The 21,108-nt window shown below is 39.7% G+C and overlaps 1 protein-coding gene across 1 annotated transcript; it reads right to left on the reverse strand.

Moving 5' to 3' along the window:
- Nucleotides 1-976: 976 nt before the first annotated feature.
- On the reverse strand, nt 977-20,975 carry LOC124643299 (ATP-dependent zinc metalloprotease YME1L). Its single transcript, XM_047182227.1, has 17 exons — nt 20,800-20,975; nt 20,521-20,699; nt 17,912-18,088; nt 17,098-17,237; nt 15,210-15,356; nt 14,813-14,945; nt 14,296-14,398; nt 13,498-13,708; nt 12,839-12,939; nt 12,202-12,330; nt 10,961-11,124; nt 9,521-9,686; nt 6,256-6,338; nt 5,522-5,622; nt 4,660-4,811; nt 3,317-3,423; nt 977-2,819 (listed from the first exon to the last, which is right to left on the reverse strand). The coding sequence occupies exons 1-17, from the start codon at nt 20,833-20,835 to the stop codon at nt 2,657-2,659; spliced, it is 2,292 nt and encodes a 763-aa protein (XP_047038183.1). The 5' UTR covers nt 20,836-20,975; the 3' UTR covers nt 977-2,656.
- Nucleotides 20,976-21,108: the final 133 nt, after the last annotated feature.

Raw genomic sequence — 21,108 nt, forward strand, 5'->3', positions numbered from 1 at the left:
TTGGCGGGAATGGTTTATTAGGCATAATTCATTTTAAGAATTTGCGAGTGTTCTAGCACAATAATTAAAGTCCAGACTAATTTACAATATGTACCTATTACAAATAATTATGTCGTTGTTTTGTTTGTGGATTATTCTTGTTACTATGGAAGCTTATGGAAGTATGTTATTTAGTACTACTTCGGGATTTTGACCAAGGTCTGCTAAGACGTGGTTTAGAACAATTTTTAAGACTCAATGCTTGATCAGTGATGGTAAAAAGAGAATTGAAGGAAGCAGACAACGTAAGTATTATTGAATGGTAAGTCCGGCCAACTGTATTTTATCCTCCTACCTAATTTGTTTTTATTCAGAACAACGACTGTGAGCTTTCCTATTCATGAATTCATTCATAGTTGAAGAATAGGCTACTTTTTATTCAGGGGCCCGATTCTCCTAATTTTACTTAAGCGACCTTCGATTGACGTTCGACTCGATTCGACTGAGATCCAATCCCGACTCGATTACTATTGAAGCGTATGTGGCATTCCGCTATTTTTTCTTTGAAATAAACGTTTTTATTCTTTTCTGTCATTCAATAATGAATCATTTTGTCTGCAAATGTTTTACGATTGCAAAATGATTGCACGGCAAACTACCGTATAGACCAAAATTACCAAAATAGCATACCAATCGCACACCAATCAAATGTCAATCGAATACGATTGGTCTTTTATTAGTAGCAGAATGCCCGATATGGTTAAAACTGCTATTACGATCGTATTGCGATTCGATTACTATTCGATTTTGACATTATTAACTTAGGAGAATCGGGCCCCTGGTACGGGAAGTAGTCCGCTCTGGATGCGGGGGTGGAACTACGGGGTAAGTTCACCTAGTTCTACTAAATATGTATAATGATCCTGCAAAATACATGTACCTACTTAAAACATACTTGGTATGAAGGCTCTTAGGACGTGTCGCTGAATAAAAGATCTTTTCATATTGAACAATTTATTTGGTCACTAAAACAATGAAAAATCTTTGAGTTTATAGACATTTTGAAAATAATACAAATTGTATTTTATTTTGACAATTGCAGCTTTGGATTTCTGTTTTTTTCTTATCTAAGAAATTAAGCATGATTTTGTATGCTAAAAATAATGTTGGATTCTTTGAGGTAAATGTATATACTTGTAAAATAAAGAGAAAACATGTTTTATTTGTACCCTGCCTTAGGGCTCCGGAACTATGGAACCCACTATCCCCTAATAAGTAATAACATAGGCTATATTTTATTCAGATACGAGTTTCCCTGTAATGCGGGTGAAACTGGGGAAAAAACAGCAAGCTCACAAAAAAAACTTTCTAATATAGTTATCGGCACGGATATTGAGCTCTCGGCGGAAGAGTGGAGATCGCTTTGCGCATTGTACACATAAGGCAATAAACCAATAAATCGCTTCTGCGCAGGTGAAGGTCAGGGCTCAATATCCGTGCCGATAACTATATATAGTTTATTTATTAGTTTAAGATAGTAGGTAGTTAAGTTTTTTTTTAGTAAATATGAATTTCTTGAATACCTAAATACCTAATTGGTTCCAAGCAAGATGAGGTAAGGTAAATAAATAACATTTACCAGTTTTAATTTTTTATTGATATTCCTCTTTACAAATACACAAAATATCTATTTAGACTAATATATATTTATCATATTGCTTCTTCCGTGTTTCTCAAATAAAAATTAAACTGGAAAATAATATTAAAGGTATAACCCATATATTATCTTGTGATTTTGATCCTACTTATTAATTCTTCTAACACAGTCTTATTTAAGTAATAATCTTTTTTTTTACTATATTTTTTTGTTATAATAAGAGAATAAGTGCAAAATGTATTTTTTGGCAAATCTATCAGGAATGGTATTTTTGTAAGAACTAAGTATTACAAAAAGTCAGCAGAGTAGAGCCTGGGTTAAGTCAGAATTTATTTTTTATTTAGACAAAACGAGATAAATATACATTAATACTTAATATTTCGAAAGGAAAACGTGTTAAGAGATTTCGATGATTAACACATGATACAAAGGTCTAGTTAATTTGTGCAAAAGTGATGACACTATACTTTCTATAGCTTTATCTCACTTTAACATCGGCACTTTTATTAATATACTTTTCTGTTAATATTGGTCAGTTAACTAAAACTATAACCGAACCATTTTCAGTTGTCGCAGATTAGACCAATGGGCGGCAAGTATACGGCTGGTTACCGTTTTGTTTTTATTTTTAAACCAAAGAGTCTAAGGGTGAAACTATTTTGTAAAATAAAATTAATCGATATGTAGTGCTTCGAAATTAATAACAAATTCATATTTTAAGCACTGGAAAAATCTCATATATTCAGAAAAATAATGTTTTGGGAACGTTTTTTTTTACAATTACTTTATACATATTTAAAGATCGTACATGAGTTATACCTCGACTGAATAGAACGTCTTAAAATTACAACTATTTTGTAACGTTCTCACTTCTCATTACCAGAAGGCATAAATTACAATATCTAGCTACAATCAAACTCTGACTAATCATAGCATGTTTTACTTATTTTTATTTTCAAATCTTTTACAGATGGTGCCTGCAAAATTTTCAATTTGCACATGTAGGGGTTGTGGGCGTGGCTAGGCGGGGGCGGGGTGGGGGCTGCCGAGAAGCCCCGCCCCCGAGGGCGCGGAGGGGGCGGAGCTGGGGGAGGGCTCCTTGTTGGGCCGCCCATGACGTTCTACTTTGATTTTCTCGCCGTTCATGATGGCTTTTATGTCGTCTGCGTCTAGAGTTTCGTATCTGAAAAAATATCGTAAATGTTATTAAGTAATATGAATTATTATACAAAAAGTAAGTCTGTCTTGCTTTCGACCAAAACTCCTGAACCGATTTAAATGAATTTTGGTATTGAGATAGTCTAGTCTATAGTGAGAGGGAAAAATAGTTGTCCCGGGACATGGAAGAAACCGCAGTGCACAGTTCTAAATGATAAAAAAAATATAAGCGCTAAAAACACCCCTTTTCAAATTCAGATTTTTAAAAATTTTGAAGTTCCTAGTTGTACAAAATATTTGGAATATTAACTTGAAAGTATTCCTGAAATTGCATATCCTACATTTCCACAATCACAAGAAAGGTCCAGATCCCTTACGGCCTAATACTAAAATGCCACTACAATTCCATTGCTCCTACATAATTCTGTTACTAGTACATATCTATTTTTTTATTTTTAACTTGGAAATAGGTTTCAATATGACTTAAGTAACGTTTGAGTATTTTGAAGTTATAATACTAACTTGAGTAGCGCCTCGGCTAGCGCCTTGTGCTCCTTGGCGTGGTTGCGCAGGATGGCCTTGGCGCGGTCGTAGCTGTCCGACAGGATCTTCTTGATTTCACCGTCCACCTGCAACATATATCACAATATAAACGTTCGGTAAGTACTCCCCTTAAAAAGTGGGGAAATATATCGGGCGTGTCTTACCTAATCACATTAAATGAAAAACGTTAATATACTAGTCATTGTATGTCGAATAACACAAAGAAAAAAATAAAATACATACAAATAAATTATTTATTTATTTATAAATAAATAAATAAAATTATTTAAAAAAAAAAGATTTTTTCAAACAAAGTAAATAGAATAGAGATGTGCGAAAATTAGAACACCATATAAGAGCCAGTCATTACAAACAATGGAAATTCTACCTTGAAAACATTCGATATTCCTAACTTTATCTCTTCTTTACACATGCATGATGTTGTCTATACTCATATTATAAAGAGGAAAACTTTGTTTGTTTGTTTGTTTGGTTGGTTGTAATGGAAAAACTCAAAAACTACTGGACTGATTTTAAATATTCTTTCACCATTACAAAGCTATATTATCTGCGAGTAACATAGACTATATTTTATCCCGGTGTGGGCAGTAGCTCCCACGGGACGCGGGTGAAACCGCGGGAAAACGGCTAGTAACTTATAAAAACGAAAAATGACTCCTGTGGTTAAACCACTGAATGGATGAGGTTAATTTTTATACAATTCGCCATAGAATACCATACAATATTTGTAATAGAATCAAATGTGATTAAGTACGACACACCCGATATATGTAAACAGGTCTCTCTTCTAAATACTATGCATCTATTTTGTAAGAGCCATAAGTTCTGACAACCAGTTTTACTAAGGGGTATAGGGCTACCTGGGTAGGTTGGTGGTAGGTGTTGTGGTGGCCTAGTAGTGGGTAAAAACCAACCTCAGGCAAGTACCAATGCAACTTCGTACTTTCTAAGTATATCTTGGACACCGATGACTGTGTTTAGGATGGCACGTTAAACTGTAGGTCCTGGCTGTCATTGAAAACCCTTGGCAGTCATTACGGGTAGTCAGAAGCCAGTAAGGGGTATAGTGTTGCCTGGGTTGAGGAGATCAGATAGGCAGTCGCTCCATGTAGCACACTGGTACTCAGATGCATCCGGTTAGACTGGAAGTCAACCCCAACTTAGTTGGCAAAAAGGCTCGGAAGATGATGAAACTGGGATACTACTCGTAAATGCCTTGCTCAGAGATCTTGGGTCCGCAGCCCCACCTCCTCGCTCACGTGGCAGATGCTGCTGCAGGGCTGATGCTGAGGTATACTGACCAGCTCGTTGGTGTAGGGGCCGAGTTGCTCGCTCTGCTGCAGGGCGGTGCGCGAGGACTCCATGGTCCGCAGCCCCACCTTCTCGCTCATGCCCCACTCACGCACCATGTGACATGCTATTGACGTCGCCTGCTTTAAGTCTGATGATGCGCCTGGAACACCCAACACATACATATAGAAACGTGTTCAGACAATTAGTGAAAGGAACTTCATCAAAGTGCTCGAGGCTAAGTCAAAACCGCGCGGATCTATCGTACATAAAGTTAAGAGGTCAGATGGGCAGTCGCTCCTTGTAAAACACTGGTTCTCCATTTGCTTCCGGTTAGACTGTTAGACACAACCTACATGTGAAAAAAGACTGAAAGGGATTATTATTTTTTTTTTTTGAACCCTTTCAAACAAAAAAGTACTTCCCAAATAATTCCCTTGTCATCAGTTCCATGATCTGATGATGGAAACCCTAAGAATCGAGGAGTTGTAGGCATGCATATGGTAGAAACTTAACAGTCAGGCGCATGTGTGATGACATTATAAAACAGTGACAAAGAAACACTGAAAAGTTAAAAATAAAAAATACCTAGTTAAAAAATGTCCTATGTTTGACGCGATTATCTCACGTTACTGAACCGATTTCGACGCGGATTTAAGCATAGCATTTGTCAGATAGTAGGAGATGGTTTTAAACATTATTGCAGTCGTTTTTTTCACTTGCATCAGTCTCAAAGCGGCATCTGGTTTTCTTTTTTATTTTATTAGAATCCGTTTTTTTTTTTTAATATGAAAGCATTGAATTGTAAAATTATGCCCACATGAAGTTAATAAACGATTTATTTATTAATAAAGGTAGTATATTCCCACTAACCGGAGGTGATCTTCTCTGGTCCGAAAACGAGTTCCTCAGCGGCCCGGCCTCCCATCATGGTGTCCATCATCGCAAGCAACTGCTGCTTCGTCACGTGGTATCTGTCACACAAGCGCTACGGTTTTACTATATAGATTGATTAATACGTGCGAATTTCTTTATATCACACACAGAGTACAGACAAGAAGTACACAGTATAAAGAAATCTAGAATTTACTGTATTTGGTAAATGTATTCCTATAAAAGTAGTGAGGATCAGAGAGCTGTGACACTATAGTATTCATTTACAGACACAGGTCTTAACTGGCTACAAAAATAATGAAAGTAACACCTTGTTTTATTCAAGTATTTAAGGATATTTATCTCGTCCGGAGGGAACTAGTTCCCGATCTCGGATAAAAAATGACCTAAGTCCTGTCGCAGAGTTTAGATCAGTTTAGACTACCTACATGCCAAAATATATCAGTGTGTATCTGTGTAAAAGACATATTTATGTATTTACTTCGCATTTAAAATAATACTAATGTTTAAACTGATGAAATGCAAAATGAATAATCATAATCATTTATTCTCTAATCAATCATTCATAATAATCTGATCTTCTCAATATATTTTACTAAAAGAATTAGCTAGTTTAAATGTCGATTTAGTTTAAACTTGACTTAACAGTCTATGTGAATGTATGTCAATATGATGTCGTAAATAGGTAGTTATGTATTTTTTTCTATATTTACCTTTCTTTAGCAGGTATGTATGCGGTGTGTCCAAGTGAGGGGCCGCGCGGTATGATCGTCACCTTGTGTAGTGGATGTGAGTCCTACAACAAACAATTATTATGTTATATTAATGGAGAAGTTCATAATAAAATGATTTTTGAGGCCTAACTTGACAGAAGATATGAGGTGAGATCTTATCTTTGCGGTAGTAATATACCTCAAACTAATCTTCGACTTTGTTCATCTCCGAAACTTTTGAAAAAACTTAAAACGTTTTTTGGATTGCAATTGAATTTCCCGCTACCAGTCCTGGCATTCACCTAAAACACTGTTAATAACTCGTGGCTAAGAAATAGCCGCATCGGTCAATTGATCATAAGGTTAAGCAACCCTTGGACCGTGGAGGGGTAACCATATAGTTATGACGAGTTCCTCCATGTTTCTGAAGGTACATTATATTGGTGGGTCCGGACTGTCATTTGAACATCTTTGGTAGTCGCTACGGGTAGTCAGAAGCCAGTAAGTTTGGCACACCCCGTCTTACCAAGGGATTGCTCGGGTAACTGGGTTGAGAAGGTCAGATAGGTAAGTTGTTCCTTGTAAAACACTGGACATTGTTACTCAGCTGCATCCGGTTAGACTGGAAGCCTCAACATAGTTGGGAAAAGGCTCGAAGATGATGAGACTGGGCAGACAGATGAGGTATACTACAGTATACCTTAGTGAAGTACGCCACAATAGCATGTCCCCCCTCGTGGTAGGCGGTGATGGTGTTGGCCTCCTCGTAGACAGATGAACTATACTACAGTATACCTTAGTGAAGTACGCCACAATAGCATGTCCCCCCTCGTGGTAGGCGGTGATGGTGTTGGCCTCCTCGTAGACAGATGAACTATACTACAGTATACCTTAGTGAAGTACGCCACAATAGCATGTCCCCCCTCGTGGTAGGCGGTGATGGTGTTGGCCTCCTCGTAGACAGATGAGGTATACTACAGTATACCTTAGTGAAGTACGCCACAATAGCATGTCCCCCCTCGTGGTAGGCGGTGATGGTGTTGGCCTCCTCGTAGACAGATGAACTATACTACAGTATACCTTAGTGAAGTACGCCACAATAGCATGTCCCCCCTCGTGGTAGGCGGTGATGGTGTTGGCCTCCTCGTAGACAGATGAGGTATACTACAGTATACCTTAGTGAAGTACGCCACAATAGCATGTCCCCCCTCGTGGTAGGCGGTGATGGTGTTGGCCTCCTCGTAGACAGATGAACTATACTACAGTATACCTTAGTGAAGTACGCCACAATAGCATGTCCCCCCTCGTGGTAGGCGGTGATGGTGTTGGCCTCCTCGTAGACAGATGAACTATACTACAGTATACCTTAGTGAAGTACGCCACAATAGCATGTCCCCCCTCGTGGTAGGCGGTGATGGTGTTGGCCTCCTCGTAGACAGATGAACTATACTACAGTATACCTTAGTGAAGTACGCCACAATAGCATGTCCCCCCTCGTGGTAGGCGGTGATGGTGTTGGCCTCCTCGTAGACAGATGAACTATACTACAGTATACCTTAGTGAAGTACGCCACAATAGCATGTCCCCCCTCGTGGTAGGCGGTGATGGTGTTGGCCTCCTCGTAGACAGATGAACTATACTACAGTATACCTTAGTGAAGTACGCCACAATAGCATGTCCCCCCTCGTGGTAGGCGGTGATGGTGTTGGCCTCCTCGTAGACAGATGAACTATACTACAGTATACCTTAGTGAAGTACGCCACAATAGCATGCCCCCCCTCGTGGTAGGCGGTGATGGTGTTGGCCTCCTCGTAGACAGATGAACTATACTACAGTATACCTTAGTGAAGTACGCCACAATAGCATGTCCCCCCTCGTGGTAGGCGGTGATGGTGTTGGCCTCCTCGTAGACAGATGAACTATACTACAGTATACCTTAGTGAAGTACGCCACAATAGCATGTCCCCCCTCGTGGTAGGCGGTGATGGTGTTGGCCTCCTCGTAGACAGATGAACTATACTACAGTATACCTTAGTGAAGTACGCCACAATAGCATGTCCCCCCTCGTGGTAGGCGGTGATGGTGTTGGCCTCCTCGTAGACAGATGAACTATACTACAGTATACCTTAGTGAAGTACGCCACAATAGCATGTCCCCCCTCGTGGTAGGCGGTGATGGTGTTGGCCTCCTCGTAGACAGATGAACTATACTACAGTATACCTTAGTGAAGTACGCCACAATAGCATGTCCCCCCTCGTGGTAGGCGGTGATGGTGTTGGCCTCCTCGTAGACAGATGAACTATACTACAGTATACCTTAGTGAAGTACGCCACAATAGCATGTCCCCCCTCGTGGTAGGCGGTGATGGTGTTGGCCTCCTCGTAGACAGATGAACTATACTACAGTATACCTTAGTGAAGTACGCCACAATAGCATGTCCCCCCTCGTGGTAGGCGGTGATGGTGTTGGCCTCCTCGTAGACAGATGAACTATACTACAGTATACCTTAGTGAAGTACGCCACAATAGCATGTCCCCCCTCGTGGTAGGCGGTGATGGTGTTGGCCTCCTCGTAGACAGATGAACTATACTACAGTATACCTTAGTGAAGTACGCCACAATAGCATGTCCCCCCTCGTGGTAGGCGGTGATGGTGTTGGCCTCCTCGTAGACAGATGAACTATACTACAGTATACCTTAGTGAAGTACGCCACAATAGCATGTCCCCCCTCGTGGTAGGCGGTGATGGTGTTGGCCTCCTCGTAGACAGATGAACTATACTACAGTATACCTTAGTGAAGTACGCCACAATAGCATGTCCCCCCTCGTGGTAGGCGGTGATGGTGTTGGCCTCCTCGTAGACAGATGAACTATACTACAGTATACCTTAGTGAAGTACGCCACAATAGCATGTCCCCCCTCGTGGTAGGCGGTGATGGTGTTGGCCTCCTCGTAGACAGATGAACTATACTACAGTATACCTTAGTGAAGTACGCCACAATAGCATGTCCCCCCTCGTGGTAGGCGGTGATGGTGTTGGCCTCCTCGTAGACAGATGAACTATACTACAGTATACCTTAGTGAAGTACGCCACAATAGCATGTCCCCCCTCGTGGTAGGCGGTGATGGTGTTGGCCTCCTCGTAGACAGATGAACTATACTACAGTATACCTTAGTGAAGTACGCCACAATAGCATGTCCCCCCTCGTGGTAGGCGGTGATGGTGTTGGCCTCCTCGTAGACAGATGAACTATACTACAGTATACCTTAGTGAAGTACGCCACAATAGCATGTCCCCCCTCGTGGTAGGCGGTGATGGTGTTGGCCTCCTCGTCCGGCAGGCGGGAGCGTCGCTCGGGGCCCATCAGCACCTTGTCCCGCGCGTCTTCCAAGTACTTCATCGTGACGGTCTTAGCGCCGTCTATTGCTGCCCTGGGGGAATACCGCACTGTTTTATATGTGCCTATTTAAGAAATTTATATCTGGGGCCCGATTCTGCTAAGTAAATGATGACAAAATTGAATCGCAATAGCAGTTTTAACCATATAGGGCATTCTGCTACTACTAATATAAGACCAATCGTATTCCAACGACATTCGATTGGTTTGCGATTGGTCTGCCATTTTGGTGATTTTGGTCTATACGGTAGTTAGCTCTACAATCGTAAATCATTTGCAGACAAAATGCTTCATTATTAAATGACAGAAAAGGATAAAAACGTTTATTTCAAAGAAAATAATAGCAGAATGCCACATACGCTTTAATCGTAATTGAGTCGGATGTGAATCGTATATTGCTGAAGTAAAATTAACAGAATCGTGCCCCTGTATATAGGTTATGGATCCGCTCACACAGACCGGCGCGGAGAGCATCAGTCTTTTAACACAATATGGATTGTCTACGCTTGGAATTGGCCGGAGCGGAGCCGTCAATTATTAGACATGATGGGCTGCAACACCCAAGCTGCGAGACAGAGTCCCGACAGCGCCGATCGTCCACAAACGAACTGTGCTCCCGGTGAAGTTGAAGGTTGTGGCATTCGTTCGTGACGTAGATCGCGTTTGTGGGAGAGCAGAACGAATGAGGTTTTTTCATGCACGACCACCCCATCAGAATTAGAACACCATACCTATAAGAGTCAGTCATTACAAAGGACGGAAATTCTGCAACTACTGAAACTTTGAAAACTGACAGCAGCTGTCAACTGGTCAAAACATTCGGTACTCCTAACCTATGTACTCCATTATGTACTACCCCTATATACTCCATTATGTACAACCCCTATGTACTACATTATATACCACCCCTATGTACTACATTATGTACTACCCCTATGTACTACATTATGTACTACCCCTATGTACTACATTATGTACTATCCCTATGTACTACGTTATGTACTACCCCCATGTACTCCATTATATACCACCCCTATGTACTACATTATGTACTACCCCTATGTACTACATTATGTACTATCCCTATGTACTACATTATGTACTACCCCCATGTACTCCATTATATACCACCCCTATGTACTATATGTACTACCCCTATGTACTACATTATGTACTACCCCTATGTACTCCATTATATACTACCCCTATGTACTCCATTATGTACTCCCTCATGTACTACCCCTATGTACTTCATTATGTACTACCGGAGCGGGTCGTTAGTTGATAATATATTAGTAGTATTCTTACTTAAGAGCAGCCTGATTGACCATATTCTCCAGGTCGGCGCCAGTGAAGCCGGTAGTGCCTCTCGCCAGCACGTCGCAGTCCACCTCCGGATGAGCTCGGACCCGAGCCAGGTACAGTTCTAAAATCTCGCGACGACCTCCGTAGTCTGGGGTTGGTACGTTTACCTACAAATATATAACATTGATATCTTAATATATGAAATATATAAAGTCATTGTGGCCCAGTGGATAACGAACCAACCCCTAGAGTAAGAGGATGCGGGTTCGATTCCAGGTCAGGCAACTTTTCTAAGTTTGTATGTACTTTCTAAGTATATCTTAGACACCAATGACTGTGTTTCGGATGGCACGTTAAACTGTAGGTCCCGGCTGTCATTGAACATCTGTGGCAGTCGTAACGTGTAGTCAGGAGCCAGAAAGTCGGACACCAGTCTTACCAAAGGGTATTGGGTTGCCCGGGTAACTGGAACTGAATCCGTTGAGACTGGAAGCCAACCCCAACATAGTTGAGAAAAGACTAGCCAGATGATGATTCTTTTAGGTCCCATTTAAGGCTACTACCAGAGGAATTACATTTTCGTTGCTGGGGAGTTTGTTTCACCACTTCTTCTTCCCAGCAAAAACACATAGGAAGTGATGAAGGGCGGGCGTTTTGGGGGCTGTCTTTTGTAAATTTGCTGTTTTGCAGCCTTATTTGGATAAATGACTTTCGATTTTGGTTAAAACATGCTGATAAGCCTCTGTGATCCTAATACGCCTAGCCGGATGGTCAGCTGGCGGCCGCAGCAGGGCCTGGTCTAAGTCGTCTCGACGGTGTTACGCTGGCAACTATACACCATGGTAAGAGCTCTGCCTCATTAGGACGCCAATGGCGACGTCGCCAGCTAGGTATCCAAGCAGTTAATATTGAAATATATGGTACCTAACTCACTTGGCGACGAAAGCGTGGCCACTAGCTACAGTTCTCTACGTGGCTTCTGGATACTCTGGCAGCTTGGCGACAATGCCATGGTTGCCACTATAATGTACACGGTAAAATGCACCTCGCTCTCTCAGTCGCCAGTGTGGTCGCCACTCAGCGTGCGATTTCTTCAGCGACGACGTAAACAATTGACTGTCGAGACGCCATGGCCACTCGATTTGGCGACCTTCGGAGCCAGACCTGCGCCGCTGGCGACGTCGCCATGGCGTCTCAATGAGGCAGAGCTCTAAGGGCTAGCCGGATGGTCAACTGGACAGTACCTCGACGTCGAAGCGTCCCGGCCGCAGCAGCGCCTGGTCCAAGTCGTCGCGACGGTTGGTGGCTCCGAGCACTATGACGCCCTCGTTCTGATGGAAGCCGTCCATTTCTGATAGCAGCTGGTTTATTGTCTGGAAGGAAATGTATAGAAAACTATGTAAAGAACAGAATATACAAAAAATCCCTAAGGTGGCATCAAACTTGCAAATTTTTCAAAAGGAATCGATGATACGTTTTCCGTGATCTCTCTCCGGTGGTGTCGGCTTGTCGTCGCATCGCGCTATGCGAGTGAAGGAATAGTGAGTGCACCTGTATCCAAAGCAAATGTGCCTGCACTATAATATGTCCTGCTCAGCTGGCTAATCTCCTTATATAAGAACAGCCGCCTCATCATCAGTTGGGAAAAGGCTCGCTTCAAAGTAAAAGCGTCATGAACTTGGGCCTAAATTGTATGATAAATTTACCTATCAGGGTAAACAGAGCCCTAAAAAGGTAATGTATAACTAGGATAAAGATGCATATTTGTAACAGTTTACAGTTTGCCATAAAATAAATAAATATCGACAATTTGTTCCCACTAAATCTTTTGGGCTATATTTTAAATCACAAAAAGGTATGTAATGACTGTTTAAGTGTTACCTGGTTAGCATATGGGTGTAGTACACTGTTGGTCCGCTTGGCACCGACGGAGTCTATCTCGTCTATGAATATCACGCACGGAGCACGTTCTTTGGCCGCTTCTACGAACAAAATATCATTAAAATTGAGAGGGGCTTGTTGTTAACTAACATTCATAGAGGTTGATCGACCACTGATGTTATAGCGCCAACAGTATTATGTACATAATATTTTTTGATTTCGACTGTCCGATTAAACTGCGATGTTTATGAGACACAGCTTGAAGATAGATGGACGGATTGACAGATGGTCAGCGAAGTTTTAGGAGTAGCCTTAGGTCTAGCTGTTCACTGGTTACCGATAAAGTGTCAGACATTCGGTAGATAAAGGTTAGGCTTATAATTTCTATTACATATTGCTATTTGAGACATGTGAAATTGCGTGTTCTTGATATCAAACTGGCCATTAGTCTAAAGTCAGCATATAAAAATTAATGTAATTTTTCATTGCAATTTTATAACTTGAAGAACAGGCTCACCATATCCAAAAAAAAATGTTAAGACTTTATTCGAACTATTTAGTGGATAATTTGTTATGAAGTTTGTACATAATCGGGCAGTTCTTTTTTTTATTTACACAGCGAAGTACGTAACGTTCCAATAGTATAGTTATATACTTACTGAACAAATCCCTAACACGCCTCGCACCCTGACCCACCAATATCTCATCGAACTCAGGTCCGGCAGCATGGAAGAAGGGCACCCGTGCCTCGCCGGCCACGGCCCGCGCCAGCAGCGTCTTGCCGGTGCCGGGGGGGCCCACTAGCAGCACCCCCTTGGGCAGCTTGCCGCCCAGGGTCGAGAACTTCTCCGGGGACTTTAGGAATTCCACCTGGGGGGGAATTATAATATGTATAAGTAACTATTTAGTAAGAATGTAAGTATATTTGTATATATTTTTGTCTAAAACGATTTTTTTAAGTTACTGCAATTTCCAGTCTATTGAGCAGAATTGTAAAAAAAAATATATGGCGAATACTGAAACGACACTCGAGTTCAATTTATTATCTGTCGCATTTAAGGCAATTGTTGCAACATTTAAGTAGGCTGTAAGATGATGCTTGGACTGTTAGCGGAAAATTTAAATATAAAACGTGTTTGTTATCCAAACTAACACTAGAAGAGATATAATCTTATCATTCGCGATAATATGTCTCAATATGTCTTTGTTTAATTCCACAAGTTCTTACAATTCAAACATATCTGAGAAATATTATTAGGAATAAAACTTTTATTACATTTAGCATTAAAAAGTTTATCAGGTTATATTTCAATTGTAAAAACTTTCTCACTGTATGGAGGCCATTGGAGGCTTTCCTATCCCACTATGACGTAGACTGTATTTCATACAGGTACCCCAAATAATACCGACAGAAAACAGGTGAAACCGCAAAAAAACTAATATTTTCATATACGTACAACATCCTTAAGTTCCTGTTTGGCTTCGTCAGCGCCCTTGACGTCCTCGAAGGTGACGGAGATGTCCTCAGGGTCAACCTCCACCTGGTTACCCAGCTGGATCCTGCAATATATCGAGGAATATTAGCCTATATTATTTATTAGCTGTTTTACTCTATTACAAACCATCCCAAAACAATCACATTGATGAAGTGAGGTCTCGGGTTCGATTCCCGAGTCGGGCCGAAATTGCTTTGTGGGTTTTAGAAACTTTCACAAAGCAGCCCGTAGCCTGGAAGTTGGTGATTGAGACTCCCGTGCATCGGAGAGCACGTAAATGTCGGTCCTGCGCCTGACCTCTCTCCGGTGGTGTCGGCTTGTCGTCCCATCGCGCTATGAGAGTGAAGGAATAGTGAGTGCACCTGTGTCCAAGCAAATGCTCGTGCACTATAATGTCCTGCGCAGCTGGCTGATCTACTTACATGAGAACAGCCGCCGCCGCAGTGGCCGATAATCGGCTAGGAGTTCATCATCATACCTGAAGACAGTGCCGCTGACGGACGCCATGAGGCTGACGAAGATAGCGAGGAACAGCACGATGGTGAGGAGCTGCTGCACCAGCTTCAGGTATTTTGAGGCTTTAGTGCCGCGGACGTTGTCAGGATGTGAACCTGGGGTAAAAATGCAAATAAATATGTAAGCAAAATTGTATTATAAACTTCCTGCGAAATAAGACGATTTCATTGGCCACAGATTATTTTGTATAAAAATACATTAACAAAAATCTCTTAGTGATAATTTACTTAAAATTAAGAAGTTTATAAACTAAATAACCAATTATGATGAGTTGTACTATTTAACTGTGCCAAACCATTTTCAGTCGTGAAATCGCCGATTTACGAAACGCCTAGGCAACTGGCTTGTTCACTACATACCTGCAAGATACCCCTCAGCGAAGGCGATCTTGATCTTGTCCTTCTGCTGGTGCGTGAGATGTGAAGAGTCCTCATTGAGCAGCTTGTCTAAGCGAGGAGCCACCTCCGGGCACTGCTGCTGCTTGTCTGGCTCTTGGGCGCTTAAGCCTGAGGGAGAAGGTAAGATATTAGAGGGAGCTTGTAGCTAATTTATTTATTTATATAAATCAGGCGTCTAAAGCCCATAGAAAATACTATAAATAAATATTTTAACATTAAATCATATACTAATACATATTAATATCAGCTGCACGGATTGATAGATAATATTTATTTATTTATTTATTTACTTATTGGAAAACCAACGGCTATACAAAACAATGTTGTAAACATATATAGAAACAGAAAGCCAATTATAGGTTTTCACGGATAATAATGGAATAACACGCTTAAAGCTAGGTAATCAGCTGGTCTATGAGGTATTAAAATTATAGTTACATAATACAAGGTTAAATTTTGAAAAAATCGTGATTTAGTTGCCTACGAACCACAGCACTCCTGAATATGGTTAAGTAATGCTTGCAGAAGTCAGGAAGGCATGTTAAATTGGTGGGTCCTAGTGTAATATGTCGATTTTTGGAAACTACTTCACAACCAGGATAATCCTATGCATACATTCTTAAAATAATGGGCTTTGTAACCAGAGATAGTCTCGAGCCTGGAAAAGCACATACTACATTTTATCCATGTGCAGGTAATAATCTCTCGTGATGAGTGGAACCACAAGATATATCTATCTTTATTATTTATTATATTATTTTAATAATTTGATGCTTAATTAACTATTATTTATAGGGTATAATTTAGGCGGTCACCAAAAATATTTTTAAGACTCTAAGCTGAGGCACCAAATAAAATAAACAACTCCAAAAAAAATAAATTGACTTTATTAAAAGGGCACTAAAGTATATAATATTATGATCCAAAAAAAATAAAATAACATCAGAAAAATCGCAAATCTCGCACAAATATTATTTTTTTTTTCCCAAAATGGATTAATGGTCACCAAATTCTATCCAACTAAAAGATTAATATTACTACCAAAAATCAAAGTTAGTGACGAAAACGAATAGCTGCAAAACCGACTCCACGTAGTCTTGTCTGCCCTACCCCTAGAGTGCAATTCAAAACCGCGTAGGCACGGAGGGGCGAGGCGGCCTGCGAGCTGAGGCGCAGGTAGTTGAAGCGCTCGCCGCCGCGGCTGAGGCGCAAGCCGAAGCTGCGGTGGTGAGCGTGAAAACCATCTGCGACGATAAGCTCGCATGGGACCGCCGGAGCCCCGCAGCGCCGGAGCCGTGACAGAAGCCATGCTTGCTGCATGTTGCGTGCTTACATTTTAAACGTACTGAGTTACACCCAAATTCATATAACAATAAATAAGCGAGGTACGTTTGGGAACCCCAGTATATTAATTGGTATTTGGGAAATATTCTAGCGATCGTTAGCTTTTTTAGTCTAACAAAAATGACCAAATTAGGAGTCATGGTATTACATAATTGGTAACATCTAAGTAGTGACAATATATAATATTTGGTCTAAAGTGTATTTTAAAGGCGTCCATATATTTTTTTAGTAGTCAATAATACGAAAAAATGGTTTTATTTAATAATATTTTTGGAAACGTTATTTGGTGACCATTTATCCATTTTGGTAACCGTTTAGAATTTTTTTGGTAGTAAAATAGGTACTTTTTTGGGTGGTGTTTAAACACAAGCCTTATTTATATTTGTATCAGATTAGGGTTCCCAAGAAATCGGTTCATTAGTTCTTAGCCTCTAACGTTCAAACAAAAAATGGTTCCCAGTTTCCTCTTTATTATAATAATTGGTATAGATTTAGTTGAACTCACGAAGCCTATTAATGAGGTTAGGGTTCCGCTTGAGGTCGGCGTGTATGCCGCGCTCGGTCTTGAACCCGCGCGTCTGCACGGCGAACTGGAACGTACCCCCGCCTAGCAGGAGGCGGCTGAAGTTCTCGTGTATGTTTAGTCTGTGGATTTGTGATATATAAATAGTTTAAAAAACTAAAAAACACGCTGTTTGTTTCTTAGCCAGTCATGTATTGTCATCAGAACTCAGAGCGCGTGCAAAATTTCATCCTAATGGAAGACCGGGAAGTGGGTCACATTAAGATTCCAAAATTTTCTTACATACATAGTTACAAGTGAAGCTGATTTAAGCGTGTAAGCGTAAAAAAAAGTAAGGCCCTGCTTTTTCTACAGGATTTTTTTATAATAATAATTTAGTATAAATGAAATAGCTTCTACTAGAGGTGTCATCAACGTACCGGTATTAAATCGCAAAACCAGAATAAAAGGTAGCCTATAATCTTCCTCGATAAAGAGCTATCTAACACTGAAATAATTTTTCTAATTGGACCAGAAGATTAGCGCTTTCATGTAAACAAACAAAATCAGCCTTTATAGATAAATGATTAAGTTTAGATGAACAGTCAGTGGATGAATGACCAGTTACATTGTAACAATTTCCTGCCAGTTTCGTAAGCCTAGCTTGACAAACAGTTTTCCTACCAGACCAGTCATTAGTTTGCCCGGGTAACTTTGTTGGGTGGAGATCAGACAGTGCCATAAAAAACACAAACACACGAGTACTCAGTTGCATAACTATTTGATTTATAAAACGGCTAGGCAGATAACCACTGACCTCGTCCGTTTGCCAGTAAAGTCCACAGTGACCGCAGGCACATGTTGCCACCCGTTCTTGTTCTGCTCGAAGCTGTCGGCGGATATGTGGGACACCTTCCGCGCGGACGCCATGTCTCGCAGCCGCGGACGACACGCCCGAGTCGCCAGGGTACGAAACTCTATGGTTTTCATCTCACTGGAATGCAGAAAATAAGGATATTAGAAAACATATGAGCGATATTAATATTTTTGTGTACAAATAATAATAATGGCGTCCACGGCCGATTTCGGCCACGGTGGCTGTTCTCATATAAGGAGATCAGCCAGCTCCGCAGGACATATTATAGTGCACGAGCATTTGCGCAGACACAGGTGCACTCACTATTCCTTCACTCTCATAACCCGATGGGACCGACATTTACGTGCTCTCCGATGCACGGATACAAATAAACTTGTGTGTCTGAACTTCTAGCTTCTAGCTGACTTTCTCTCCGACCATGTATCACCAAGGCGTCTCTCATGTAGCATGATAGTTATATAGGTGAAGTTTTCACAGATGATGTATTACCTACAATTGTTGAAACTAATACTAAAAACGTGAATAAAATAGCATAAGAGTAGATTCCCATACAAAAAACATCATGTTTCTGCCTGGTTTTGTTAATTAGCATAAAATTATGAAAAAAAAACGCCAGTCACTCTTAATAATTGTACACACAATGTAATTTTATGTAACTAAATTGAGACTCTAGAAAGTAAATAAGCAATACATAATTAGAACCATTATATTATCTCTCTCATTTTATGAGGTCACATAAACAAATAAGATACATAATACTATTATAATTACAAAAATTGATGCAGAAAGTAAAAAAGAATATTTCGATTTTGACTGCCCATCTGACCTCCTCATCCCAGTTTCAGATTACACCTAGGTAAAACTGATTGTCAACTGATTATGAATTAAAAAAACTCAAAATCGCAGTAATGTTTTGTTTTGAATTTGGAAAAAAACTGTCAATTTGAAGATTATTTTATTTTGAAAATATTTATCAGTTTTTATGTATATTTGATAGCATAGGTAGCTAGTATGTATCAGGTCAAGACCCTTTTTCAATTTCATTGAATAAATATTTAAATAGTTGTTGGCATTATTAATATCAATGACAGCCCAAAATGTTAATTTTGACAATAAAAATGACTCATGGATAGGTAACTGTATGCAAAGGTCATCATCCTCCGAGCCTTTTTCTCAACTATGTTGGGGTTGGCTTCCAGTCTTACAGGATGCAGCTGAGTATCAGTACTATTACTGAATGTAAAGGTTCATTTTGAATGCTAGCTGCCGACTACAGCTGTCGAAAGCACAAGCAGTGACTGCATGAAAACAATTGATATCTAAAACAGTTTCATGTCAATGGAATTGGAGTTGGAAATGTCATTGGAATACAATTGGTCTTATATTAGCAGCAGAATGCCCGATATGGTTAAAACTGCTATTGCGATTCAATTTCTATTCAATTTTGACATTATTAACTTAGGAGAATCGGGCCCCAGTAGTGCAGATACATTTCAATTTATTAACATTTCACCAAACTCTCTCATTCAACAGTTGTCATAAGAGATTATAAATATACAATGATTTAGCTAAATAAAGTAACATTTTGCAATTAATTTAGTAGTAAAAGTATGATAGAACAGTAAGAACGTATTTTCAACCTCTAGTAGCCAAAGCTAAAGTCCAAAATAAATAAACTTTACTATAGGAGAGGTCAATATACAGACAGAATTAAATATTCTCAAATTATTCAAATTTCAACCTTATTTCAAAGTAAACAGTGATGACATTAATTTGTCTGCCCTCTTGTATTATTGTTGGCAAACATACTGTTTTTATATGATATTGTTTTACTGTGGTTTCACCCGCATCCCATAGGGAACTAATGTCCGTAATGGGATAAAATATAGTCTTTTTTAATCAAGAAGATTGTAGCTTTTTGACTGCGACAGAACGTCTCGAAATTGGTTCAGTAGTTTTGGAGCCACAAACAAACTAAAAATGGTTCCTCTTTATAATATTAGTATAGAGTATAGATTTAAATATAAATGTCATCATATTATCAACGTAAGCATGTATCAATTGACTTTTTTATGTCTAGAAACTATATATGTAAGTCTTATTTACACACGCATAAAACATTAAAATTGAAATAATAAACAAGAACTATATTCACTTACTTTCATAGATTTTCAAGTACATTTTAAAGAGTGTTACTATCACCTCTATAGTATTTAAATGACTATTTGCAGCTATTTTAAAAGTCTATTCTGCTAAAGACAATGTTAGTGTTGTAATAGAGAACATAGGCTAACAATAGACTCTGTTTACACTCTAATGCCATCTCAAATGAAAACATTTGACTCTTTATGTTAATAACAAACCTACCTTACATAATACTAAGGCTATTCTTTCATTTCTAGCAAAATTTTAATCGAAATTATCATTTTAAAATGGTGCAATGTTTAAATTTGGATTGTTTTTATACGCCATCAACAATAATCTACAGTTGGTTTACATAACAAGCAAAAGCATAGCCTTATTCAGCCTTGTCGGTCACCCGTACGTACCTTAAGACATTCTTATCAAAGTTCCTGATAGTTTCCTCGAGACTTTCCTGACAAACTATTGCGTCATGTGCGACTGAACCCTCTTGCCCCCTCACATTTTTATTTTTCCCGCTGTTTTGCTTACGATGTCGAAAAACACTTGAATATCTTGAAGATAATTGGCTAAAACTAACTAAAATCTGCAATGACAAAAGGTTATATTTAGTGACAAAACAGTTTTGGTTTTTGCACAAGAAATTATTGTTTTACGAAGTTAGACGGCTGCTTATGATTGTTTACCTGGTTTTGGGTGTTTAAAGAATTCAATGAGAACATGTTACATGTAGATGGTTATTGAGTGTTTTTTTCTATATTGAAGTGCACTCGAAAATTTTGTAGGCTCTCACGTCAAACTTAATTTTCGCAGAGAAAAAAAAATGGCTTTAGTGATGTGTTCGTGACTAACATAACGAAACTAATAGAATTACTAATTGGAAATTATCAAATGTCAAAATTCCCATTGAACTCTGTATTGCTTTTGGACAATAGGGTAGTTACAAAAAATACTTATTAAAATATAGATAATTAACAGATCTTTACGAACATAAA

The sequence above is a fragment of the Helicoverpa zea genome, chromosome 27, assembly GCF_022581195.2.
Source record: "Helicoverpa zea isolate HzStark_Cry1AcR chromosome 27, ilHelZeax1.1, whole genome shotgun sequence".
Lineage (NCBI taxonomy): Eukaryota > Metazoa > Arthropoda > Insecta > Lepidoptera > Noctuidae > Helicoverpa > Helicoverpa zea.